The sequence below is a fragment of the Rhinolophus sinicus genome, chromosome 4 (assembly GCF_057876585.1).
Source record: "Rhinolophus sinicus isolate RSI-liver-muscle chromosome 4, RSI-T2T, whole genome shotgun sequence".
Taxonomy (NCBI): domain Eukaryota; kingdom Metazoa; phylum Chordata; class Mammalia; order Chiroptera; family Rhinolophidae; genus Rhinolophus; species Rhinolophus sinicus.
This window is the reverse complement of record NC_142504.1, coordinates 87223148-87236123: the sequence shown is the minus strand read 5'-3', so window position 1 is coordinate 87236123 and position 12976 is coordinate 87223148. Positions and strand designations below refer to the sequence as shown.

The 12976-nt window shown below is 37.2% G+C and overlaps 1 protein-coding gene across 41 annotated transcripts in view; it reads right to left on the bottom strand.

The window, feature by feature from the left end:
• Positions 1-12976, bottom strand: part of DTNA (dystrobrevin alpha) — a 355317-nt gene that overhangs the window by 79923 nt on the left and 262418 nt on the right. For all 41 annotated transcript variants that reach the window (XM_074340145.2, XM_074340141.2, XM_074340164.2 and 38 more), the window contains one exon: positions 2120-2205. In XM_074340145.2, the coding sequence (XP_074196246.2) occupies positions 2120-2205 (86 nt within the window). The remainder of the gene's footprint in view (positions 1-2119; positions 2206-12976) is intronic.

Genomic DNA, 12976 nt, shown 5'->3' with positions numbered 1-12976 from the left:
GGTGTAGTAACTGGCCTGTGATGCCTCCCTGGGCAATGAGACTCAAAAGCCGGGGGGGGGGGGGGGGGGGGGGGAAGGGTGAGAGGGAAGGGAGGAGTCCTCTGGAGTGAGATATGACTCCTGAAACTGTCATACCCACTTTCCCCTCCAGGAGAGAGATAAAATCTGACACTGAGAAAAGCTGAGTAGAAAGATGGAAAGCACCTGGGTCCTTGATGGCACAGAATTAACCTGGTTCATGAAAGTCTCCGAGAAGTTTTGAGGTGCAGAAAACTGGTTCTCCTCAAACTTATTTTAAGATGGGACCCTTTCATTCAGGTATTCATTACTATAACCTTGAATAAGTATTTGGAAATGTTTTTTTTTTTTTTTTTTAATTTTGTTTTTAAAACATTTATCTAATGTCTTCAGCATAAGTGGCCAATTGTGACAGGAGGTCAGTAGTCAAGGTCCCCATGCGTCTCTTTCCCTGCAAAGGTTCAATTTGCTAAACTTTCTTTCCCCAGCTTAACCCTGAAGGAAATGGCTCCCAGATGACGCTGAAGCTATTTTTTAAAAAACAACATTGGTTCTGCCACATTCTAACTTAGCTATTATCCTCAATCAAGTACTGACGTAACTGGCTTTTAATTTTCTAAATCTTTCAAGCTAACTGAAAATGAAACTAAACTGACCTTCATAAGGTCTATTTGGGCTTCTCTGAATTCTGACTGCATTTGGCCATTCCATGAAAGGAGGTTCCTGGAAGTGAGGGACCATGTGCAATTATGTGGGGCTTCTACTTATCTACTGGGCCAGTGACATAACTCTGCCTTGGAGCAAGTCCGAGGAAATTCCAAAGGAACTAAGGATCATTTCTGTATCTTCCTTCATTCTTCTCCTCTTGTTGCATCAAGAAGCAAGAGATCACACTCAGAAGAGGCTGTGAGTCACAGATGATTGTAGCTAGGAGGGACCCCAGGGGTATCTAACAAAATCCCCAAGTTTAGGATGGACAAGAAATCTAAGGAGTAAAGAAGTAAAGTAACTTCCACAGGATTACTCAGCACATTAGTCACGTAGCTGGGCTTACAACCTGGGACTCCCAGTTCTCACCAGTGCTCTTTGCGCTTTCTCACACAGTCTTAGAACCCAAACTCATAATATTTGGGGTAATAGAGAGGGTTAAAAGGAAATTTTTCTTTTAAACAGCAGCATATACATCATCTTAAACTAGTTAGAAATGCAAATTCTTGCCCCCTACTGCCACCCTAAGCCTAGTGAATCTAAAATTCTGGGAGTGGGACCCAGAAATCTATGTTTTAAAAAGCCCTCCAGGTGATTCTATACATAATAAAATCTGAGAACCATTGGTATAGGGAAAAAATTCCAGGGTTCAAATCCTGGCACCATCTTAGCTATGTAATTTATTTTAACTTTCTGAGTCTCAGCTTTATCTAAATCAAACTAACCAACCAACTGAAAAACTCCCACTATTTTATTGTTTAAAAACTACCACATTTAGTGGGAAAAGGTACATAAAAGGCCCATAATCACTCAATGGACTGTGGCTATCATGTTTTTATTGGCATCCAGTTAATTCTCAGTCTATAGTGTCTCTATGCAATGACTCTGCTTTCTCCCCAGCAATGTTTACTTTGCAGTGGTTGGAGTTCCTAGTGATCTGAACAGCACTGGCTGAGAAGAATGAAGAAATGCGTTGGGAGGTTGGGCTTTAAATTACTTAAAAAAGGAAGGTGGCCCAACAAGGCTGCATGTCCTTATGATAATGAACTTATGTCTGTAGGGCTATGCAGGACAATGAACTTGAAAGAATGTGTATCTTACTTTAACATAATAGAATGTCTACCTTACTTTAATATCACAGTCTAGTTGGTGATACTGAACAATTATTATTATAAATAATAATAACCTGTAAGTAGAAGGATAACATTCATTTCATTAACACTTACTTACTATGAAAATATTTTTATGACAAAATCCAAAGAGCAACGAAGATCATATTTCAAACAACTCTCGTAGAATGAAGAAAGTCACAAATGGGCAGGGGGATGTGGCAGGAAAGGAGGAGGGGGTATGTAGAAGGGATAAGAAAAGAGAGAAACAAAGAGTAACTTACATCTTAATTTGTCCATGATCTTCCCTCCACATAATGTGGCTAAAGCCATTTTGACAGCAAATACTGAAATTTTGCCATGGCCTTCCCTGTTTAATGATGATAGAAAAAAAAAAAAAAAAGATGTCACTTGGAGAACTTCCAATAACAAGGTTTGACATTTTCCATTTTGTAGAATTCATAGGACACTGTAGCTGCATGCATTATATGAACACATCCTTTTTAGAAAAGGTTGTGAATATAATTCAATACACATTCCAAAAAAATTGTCTAATCAATGTTTTCTTTTTTCAAGAGCTAGCAGAATCTTCAAGTTAGTCTTTTTATGTATCAAATTTTTCAAAGCATGGACTGGGTGCTAGAAGGATATGTGTCATTTAACTATGGATTAAAATTACAGAGCATGCTTTTCACTTTGGATTTCATAAATTACTTTTATGCATGATTCACTGTTTCTATAATTTATGTAAACAAGGCTTCAGAAAAAAATATTTTTTTTTGTCAGAGAATTCTTGAATTTTGTTAGGGTAACTATGGGGGACTTTTCCATCACACATTTTTTCAACCATCATTTCTTTCCCACAAGGCAACTGCACTCATATGATATATTTACTTTTCAAAGGGAATTGGTATTTTAAAGGGGCAAAAGTAAGAGCTCTGTTTGAATAGTTCTTCTTCCACCTAAATGTCACCAGAGCTGCCAAATCTTCACTCACGAGGTATAACTAACTTGCCCTTCACAAAATATGCTAAAAGGACATACTCTAAAAAGTATAATATTTCAGCTAAATGATTCTCCAGCTGGGATAAACTGTTTATTCTTATATCCTTGGAATTAGGAAGTGTATCATATTAGTAATTCATTGCTTTGATAGTTGCTACTCTTAAGAATGATCAAAAGTTATTTAAAATAACAATGTGGCTGAAAGGTAAGCAAAGTCTATATTTACAAGGGTTTAGTATATAGAATAAATCATTTATAATAATAAGATTCACATAGCAGACATATTAGAAGAATAAGATATGATAAATAGTTGTGTTTTTGTTTCTTACTAGACTTCAGAGAGAGGTCATTTGTTATTCGTCTCTGTCATTGTTAGCATTGTACCTGAGAAACACCTAGCCAGAATGCACAAGTGACTGTATCCTATGCTAGTGGCTCTCCCATTTATATTTTTAAGCCTGACCACAAGCTTTATTTATTGGAAATCTTCAATTGGATACCCCTTCAATTGGATACATCAAACCAAGTGTTTTCAAAACAGAAGTCATCATCTTTACAAAGCTCTCCCATAATACTTGAGCCAGTATTATTACGAACCTGTTCTTCCTCCTACTGTCTTCCCTCTTCTGGCTGTTAGAATCACCATTTACCTACTTACCCCAAAATGAATCCTGGGGTGGGGGTTACCCTTGACTTCTTGCTCTTCTTCAATTCACTACCACCCCCAACAAATGTTTGAGGGACTCGAATATACCTCATAACTGTATATTGAACTCATCCCCTTCTTTCCATTCTCACTGCCATTTCTTCCAACAGCTCTTGCTTTAACACTGTAAAAACCTCTTAAGTGATCTCTCTGTTTGTATGCTCAAATCACCAATTCGACCACATTATTTTATTATTTAAAATCCTTATCGTCTCTGTTTGCCTACAGCATATAGTTCTAGCTTTATCTGTCTTCTCCAGTCCCATCTGCTTCCATTTCTGTTGCACTCCACACTGCAGCCCTACTGTCTAATGCCCCTGCCCTTCCCACCATGGTCTGCCCAGGAATTTCCCACCCATTCATCCACACCCAGCTCAATAGCATCATTCACTGCTCTGAAAAGTTTATTTCCTCCCCTGGATGTGGAACAATTGCTCTTCCCATCACCTTTACCTATTATGAGGCATTTATCACATTGACCTTGATTTGTTTATTTATATGTATGCATATGACTCTACACTGAGAGATCCTTCTGTTACTGTAGGCAGAAAGAATAGGGCCACGGGGATCTTCCAGAAGAAAAAGGGTAGCAACCAGACCAGCCAGAACCAGATTTCGGTGGCTGAGAACAGATCCAGGAGGCCATCTTGTCCCTCAAGGAGAACTTTTGCTAATTATAATGGATTATAATACTATTAGCATTGTGGTTAGGGAAAATCACACCCCCTGTGTCTCCATGACAATTCCGACCTGAGCCAAATAAGGACAAAAATCCCTCCTCCTGGTCTGCAAGGACCCACCTACTATTTCCCCGAAAATAAGACCTAGCCGGACAATCAGCTGTAATGTGTCTTTTGGATGAAAAATTATATAAGACCCGGTCTTATTTTACTATATAAGTATATAATGTCTTATTTTACTATATAAGACCAGGTCTTATATTAATTTTTGCTCCAAAAAATGCATTAGAACTGATTGTCCAGCTAGGTCTTATTTTTGGGGAAACAAGGTAAGAAGGTCTATGACGTCACCCCTAAGTCTTGGATATTTCGTGCCTTCATTTTTAGTGAAATAAATTCCCAAGTCTGTTGTTCTTTGGGGTAGCTACTCTCGCCATCTTGAGAGTGTACTGTCTTTCTTTAATAACTGCTGCTTGCTTGCCTTATTCGGTGCGTCCTTGAGTTCTTTCCTGTGGCGTACACCAAGAACCCATTCTTCTGGCAACACTTCGGGGCAGAGACCCGTCTTCTGAGTTACCTGAATTCCAGTGCCTTTCACTTTGTCTCACACAGAGTTATAGTGAACAATAATTTTCTTACATTAATTAACGACTCTTAATCATTATAATAGGTGCCCCTAAAATTCTGAATGACTACTCATTAAGTTACTTACTAATTTTAGAGCAGGCAGCTATAAGACCACCTCAGTGAAAAGTATTCTACGTCCCCTGCATTCTCATTGCATGAATAACTGAAAATATCAAAACTTGTATTTTAGGAAACAATCAGCTTTTTCCCCTAAGCTGAAACGTGGTTCAAATGATGAGAACAAGGAAGACTACAAGGTGTGGAAACATAGGAGTATATAGGAATAATATGTCTTCAAAACACGAAGAAATTGAGGAGCATTATATATGAGACTTCAAGAGCAATACAAGTTTCTTTCAAGGAATCAGAGAGAACAATTTAACTCAAGAAAAAGAATAGACCACAGATGATGTTGGAACAGAGCCTTCTCCAAAGGGTGAAAAGATGATAGCTCACGGGTGAATTCTTAAACCTTAGCTTTTAATGAAGAAGATTATAGGGAGATTGCCAGTCCTGTATTGTTCCTGGAAATGTAAGATTAATGTGATTAAACCCAACAGTGGTTGTATCAGAGCTGTTCTCCCAAATTAACCTAATAAATCTAGATAAATCACCAAGTGGAGAGCAGCTCAATGAGAGTTTTGCAGGAATTCAAGGGTGAAATTAGGCCACTGGAATATATTGTTATGCGAGCCACTGTGCAAGATTGCAAATGTGACCCCTGTAAGGAAGAAGGATTCTGGGGTATGTGGGAATGTAGATCCTGGTAAGCACATCAATACAGGGTGAATTCAGACTTTGCTCAGCCCTGGATTTTATAAACCTTTAAGGAATTTATGGCGTGAGTGGAGATGACTGACACAACAATGGAAAATGGCGACACCAAAGATTTAAATACAAATGTATCTTTTTAAAGAACATTTTTAGTAGATATATTTATTAATAACAGGATGAAGAAAAGGGAGGGGGGGGAGAGAAAGATTTTTCTAAAGGCCTTTGACAAGATTCTGTAACAAAGACTATTACTTAAACAAAGTCACCTTTGCACATTTCATTAACAAAAGAAGCAAGCAGTTGGGAGAAGTTGGTACATCCCAAATGGAGCTAGTTTCATTAGGAATCGCCCTTAGTTGGAGTAGTTTGATTCACGAATAGTCCATGAAATCCTTTAAGTATCTAGGAAGTAAAAAGACAAGCTCATGAGAATGGATAACAAGAAACTCCCAGGAGTCTTGTACAAACAGGTAGGAAAGTGGCATCTTGTTCCAAAGTGAGTGTCTGTCTGTACATACAATGCCTCTAGGAGTAAAGCAGTACAGCTACACATATGGAATGTTGGCTGTTGGCCACAATTCAGGAAGCAGACCTGCCATAGTGTACGGAGGATGAAAAACATAGACTGTCCCTAATGCTGCAGGCCAAACAGCCTCTGTTAAATGGTCAACACCAGGAAGAGCATTAGAAAAAGTCTGTGCTCTTTTCTGGCTTATAGGAAAAGCTATGGCGTCTGGCACCCATATTAGGGGGACCACTTCACAGACTGTGTAGATGCCTGGCCACTGCACTATACACCTGAAGCTGAAGTAGAATAATATTGAATGTCAACTATAACTAAATATATATGCATATAATGTCACGGGATGTGGAATACAACATAGGGAAGATAGTCAATGGTACTCTAACAGCTATATAAGATGTTAGAGGGTAGTAACTTGGGGGGTGGGTTTAAATGTTTAACTATTATGTTACTTTGTACACCTGAAACTGAAAAAAAAAAGAAAAAAAAAAAGAAAAGTTATGGCAGCACACCTTCAATTTCATGTGCAGTTTTGATGGCTATCTCAAGAAAGACGTAACAAAGTCAGATGTGTTCAAGAGTACTGTGTACAGCATACATAGAGTGTATCCATTTAGAATCACTGACTTTAGGGGTAGCCTTAGAATCAGTAATCAATGACATGACAACATGAGCTTTTCTTTGTGAATAAAAGCTGCTAATGCCACTGATTTTTCAGTACTGTAAAAGATACAGCAAAAGCTTTCAAAAGATGTACTATTTGCCTATCATTTTTTATTTAAGAATAACTTTATTTTTAATGCAAAACTTTTACTTGTTTTAGTACTTTCCCTTTCAATGTAGAGCAAGAACACAATGTATAGCGCATATTTTACTCTTTTTCCCCCCACTATTTGTATTTTGGCATAATGGAATATATCCCATTTGTAAGCCAATTACCCTGAAGTTCTTGCCAATGCAAAGTTTACTTTCCTGTTCTAGTGTGATGTCAAAAAATAGCCAATTAAATTGTTATATTGGAAATTAAGTAATACCTAAAAGAGAACAAGCAAAGTATCAAGGGTACAAACTGAAATTGCTTCATAAATCAGTTTCTTTAAACCTTTTATTTCCATTTTATATTTTGTTTTCTCCGAAAATTTTCAAATTTTTCTTATGGGAAACTGAAAGTGACAACAGGAAAGCCCTTACCCCTTGGTTAAAATATATAGAGATTTTTAAAATGTTTGTCTTAAAAAACATGGATTACTTCAATGTTTGACTCATAATAAAAAGTGAATAACTGCATTATGCTAGGCTGAGATTTCCATGACTTTACAAAAAGACAAACTGATTTATTTTAACTAAGAAGATATTACTTTTCAGGGACAGTTATCTTGGAGGGAAAATCTGCTTTTGACAAGAAGGAAAAACAACAAATAGATATGGATAGGTCTGGAATGCCAGGCTGAACTCAGAACAGATTGTAAAATTTCCCAAATTGACAAGAGAGTTTCCTGTTTGAAGTTAAAGAATCCCATGATAAATCTCAAGTCCTCGAAAGTGAGATCTGAATTCTGACTGATTCTTTTTCGAACAGGCTGGAGGAATTATTTCTCCATTTAAGAATACTAAATACCAGAAGCTCTTCTTTTACCATCATAGTTTACAAAAACATTTGATAAGGATTCTTGATAAGCAAAGACACAGCACTCAAAATTCTCTTTCTCACACATTTTAGTGGCTAATTAACTGAGAGAATTGCTTCCTCTTCTGGCTACTTTGTCTGAGAGTTATTTTGTTCATATGTATCACTCATTTAGTAACTCAACAAGCAATGCTTAAGAGGTTGAGGATATTTACTCACAGTCCATTGGCAAGAAAAGCAAAAACCAGCTAATTTTAATACAACACATTTTTACAAAGGGCAGAACCTCATCTTACTCATCTCTCATCCCCAGCCTATCATAGCACCTGGCACATAGCAAGCTTTTAATATATAAGCGTATATCTTGGTTATAGTAATGCACAAGTGAAAAGAAACTTTCTGTTTTACCACTTAAGTTTTATATTGAAAAATACTAAGTGTTTGAGTAAAATTGCAAAGATTGACTTTAATGGCCCTTAATATTAGATTGTACAGTCATATGATACCTTGAATTTAGAAGTGATCACGTACATAATTACTCTTGCTTTTGGGATAGTGAGGTTCACATGTGAATAGATAGAAACCCCTTATTTGATCCTGGCATCCCTTTGGTTTGTCCATAATATTAGTAAAACATCTGAAAAAAGATTTTGTCATAGCACCAGGCCAGGTGAGTTCGCCAGGAGTTTCTCCACAATGGAAGGGGCTGATACTGTTGCCATGTCTCCCCTACTCCCATGACCTCCCATCTGCCACTCATCCAAAGTTTAAGGCTGACAGAAAGATGAGTGACATGAAGGATCTGCAATTTATCTACAACTGTGAACATTCTTCAGAAGAGATTCCATTTTAGCAACAGGTAGGAAACTTGGGACAAAACATTTTCTACCACAACAAAATTTTAGTGACTAGAGAAGAATGGAACCTTGAATTTAAGATGTGCAAAGATAAAAATCACCAAGCCAAGTAAGCACTATTTTAAATATCTAGTTCTAGCCATATAGATCACAAAAAGACAAGAGAAGAACACTTGGTTTCATATGACTCTTCTCTTTTTCCTTTGCTCTCACACATCCACATAGCCTCCAAAATGAACAATACATTTTGTTGTCGCACAGAGAAATGGCCGTGTACTTTGTAGTGCATCTTGCATTAAACATCAGAATCATTTTTAAAACTCAAGAGGCAGAAGGAGTTTGGCAGAGTTCCAGGATTATTTCATATCCATCCATCTAAAGTAGTGCTGTGGCATCTTTCATAGTGTCGGGGTGGGGGACTCAGAAGTGGGAATGGATATTCTAATGGCTCAGTGAGGTGTGATATGTCAAACAGAGAGGAAAATACCAGGATTTTCTATTCTCTATGAAAGACTACTATACAATGGATTGGAGTTCTGGATGGCTGTCATAAAACTGACTCTAAATCTACAATGCAAAACTGGTTAAGTCCAAATATTTCTTTCACTTACACTCTGTCACATATGTCTAAACACCGCAAATCAAAAAGGTGAGGAATGTGAGTGTAATAATAATATCCTCTAATAAGCAGGGTAAGCCTGGGTAAAAAAGTACATTAATTCTCATTTAAGAAAATGAAACAGAAAGCATGAATAGAGCCGAACTTAAACTTATTCCTGAAACAAAATGACTTTTTCCTCTACTCAGCTCATCTAGTATGAAGCGGTATGACAGGCAAATTATTTAACCTCCGTGTTTCAGTTTCATCACTTTCTCAATTTGGAATATTATAGTAACAGTGCCAAAGCAGTAAGATTGTTGGTATACAGTAAACGATGAACACATCTTAGCTGTTATTACAATTATTATATTATTATCATTAAAGAATTGGCATTAAGGATATAGCTTGATGCCCCAAAATAGGAAAAAAACAAATCACTGTTCCTTCTAATACCGTGTTTCCCCAAAAATAAGACCTAGCTGGACAATCAGCTCTAATGCATCTTTTGGAGCAAAAATTAATATAAGGCCCAGTCTTATTATATTATACCTGATATTATATTACATTATATATTATATTATATTATATTATATTATATTATATTATATTATATTATATTATATTATATTATTATATTATATATTATATTATGTAAGACCCGGTCTTATATTATAGTAAAATAAGACTGGGTCTTATATTAATTTTTGCTCCAAAAGACACATTAGAGCTGATTGTCTGGCTAGGTCTTATTTTCGGGGAAACATGGTAGTTATCATTGTCCTACTGTGAGTTTAAGTGGATGAATATATGTGAAAATAATATTTGCTAAAAACAAGGCCACTGGCACATAATCTGCTTTATGAGGAACTGTCCCTAAGAAGAAAGATTCTCCTGAATTGCAATGAGATTAAGTCAACAGACTGAAGCTGGTGTTAGTGTTTCTTAGGGAACGGGAAGAGAGTAAGGGAAGAATATTGAAGTCTCTTGTGAAAATAGGATCATGTAAAATAGCAGTCATGAACATCTGGTTTTCTTCCCTGTGGAGAAGAAAATAGAGGGTATGAATCTAGGTGACAGAGCAAACTGGGACTCAGTAGTCTTGGTAATATATGGATATTAAGGAGGACTTAATCTCAGAAAAAGAATGAAAATTAGTGTGACAAGAGCTAGGAAAAGTCAACCTTTGATTTTCATACATCCACTCACTCAGAAATTCATTATGAGCTGGGTACTGTCTCAAGTGCTGTGCATACAAAGAAGACATGGTCCCACTCTAAGGTAGCTTGTGGGAGGCAGTCAGATAAGCAGTAAGACATGCATGATAAGAGAATAGCAGAATCATGTAAAAGGAACAGTGCGGCCTGGGGAAAGGTGATCAACTCAGCCATGAGAGGTGAGGGGCTCCACTATGTATCAGATTTTGCGATCTTACCTCTCAAAAAGTCCACACATTATAGATATTTAAGAATTATTTCCAAGGTAACAATTATACCTCAATAAAGCTGTTTTAAAAATAATAATTTTCATCTTATAACTTCCTGCGATGTTGTTTTTCTTCTGTTACTTTCAAATTCCTAACAAATAATAGTAGTTTTAAAAGTCTTCAGAACACTTCAAAAATATTTTTTCCCCCACTGGATTATGGATAAGAGGTGAGAGGAAAATTTGGTGCCAATTTGTTAGTGGATTCTGAAGCAGAGAATCTCAGGCTCCTGGCATCAAATAAGGGAAGGAGGCAGACCCATTCCTGAAATGCACAGAAGGAATAGGACAAGAGGAGAATGACTAAAGATTCTGGTTATTTCCTAATATGCTCCCCCATTCTCCTGCTTGGACACCCTTTCTCGTCCTTCCCAGTACACTTCTCCATTTCCTTAGAGACCCTAGAGAAGTTAGCTTCTGGGTGTGAAAAGGATCTCTTAGAAGTTCGTTGGTAATGTCATTGGGTGACCCCCTTCCAGGAATACAGCCAGTTTTAGAAGGAAAGTTGGGAAGAACAAAAATTTTCTAGACTTGAAAGATTGCCTATTCAATGGACATAGGCCACTGGAGTCAAATACTAGGTCCTAGCATCCTGTCAATCATCCTAGCTATGTACTGTATCTCCACATAGGCTGACTTAGCCAAAGAACAGGGAAATGTTGGAACCATGAAGCTCATGTGGTCTGCAGTAAGCATGCCTGTACGAGAACTGAGATCCAGGTGTCTTTTTGGAGAGAAAAGGGGGAAGTGCTATTCTTGGGGAACTACAGTTGTGGGAAGGTGAGTCTGGTTCCCAGGGACCCACTCAAATGAAATAGACTTTGATCTTCATTTCAAACCATTTTCTTGGCACAGTCCAACTGACTGGGTCTGGTGAATTTTAAGGCACCATCAAATAATGACCACGTTTCTTTGAATGCAAGTTCTTATTCTTCATGAATTTAAATTGCTATACTCTTAACATTTCTTTTCTTTATTTATTTTTTGCCTTGTCTCTTTAGAGTCCAGGTTCTTAAGGTATCTCTATCTTTTACTTTTACATCTTTTTCTTTTTCTTTTTAAAAATATATTCATTTAAAATGCAGCAGATAAGGAAAAATCTCTTAAATGTTTCAGTAATTCTATAGTAGCAAGAGCATGTCCTTGATCTACGAGTATCAGGCTCATTCATGTCTACCAAAGTACAGAGGGCTCCCTTAAACACTTGTGTTCTGTCATTGTGTCATGGGATAAGTGGTAGGAAGTGACCTCAGATTTCCATACTGGATCTCATTTGGACAAACAGGACTCTACTATTATAAGAAGTAGAATTGAACATTCATTGCATTCTTGTTTCTCTTCTCATATTCACTTGAAAGTTATATTTTCAGATATCAGTACTTCCTGATGGCTTACAACTCCCATTGTGTAAAACTTAAAAAGCCATCAGATGGAAAATTTGGGTATCTGAAGGAACTACCTATACTGATTTGCTATGTCAAAGGACAGAAGGCAGAAGTATCTGCAGACTGAGTCTCTATATGGATGTGTCCATACATCTCCACAATGAGATTTCTCTATGTGGATGTGTTTACAAATCTACTATAATGAGATTACTGAAGGTCTGACAATTAAGTTCTCGAACTTTGTTGCAATGATGTTGCTAACTTTTTTGATATCAGAAAGATTATTCATCGTGAATATGTACCAACTGGACAAACAGTTAACCAAGTTTACTATTTGAAAGTGCTGAAAAGGCTGTGTGAAAAAGTTACACAACCTGAACTTTTCGCCAACAGTTCATGGCTCTTGCATCTCGACAATGCACCAGCTCACATGGCACTGTCTGTGAGGGAGTTTTAAACACATAACTGTTTAAAACTCCCACTCACCTACTCACCTGATCTGGCCCCCAATGACTTCTTTCTTTACCTGAAGATAAAGGAAATATTGAAAGGAAGACATCTTGATGACATTCAGGACATCAAGGGTAATATGACGACAGCTCTGATGGCCATTCCAGAAAAAGAGTTCCAAAATTGCTTTGACAGGTAGACTAGGTGCTGGCATCAGTACATAGCTTCCCAAGGGCAGTACTTCAAAGGTGACCGTAGTGATATTCAGCAATCAGGTATGTAGCACTTTTGCTAGGATGAGTTCGAGTACTTAATTGTCAAATCTCGTACATTAGTGGCCTTCCTATCTGTATGAAGAGTAGGAACCAAGCAAACATTTCTTCTGAGCACCTGTGTGAACTGCTCCTTACCTTGGTAGGTTCCT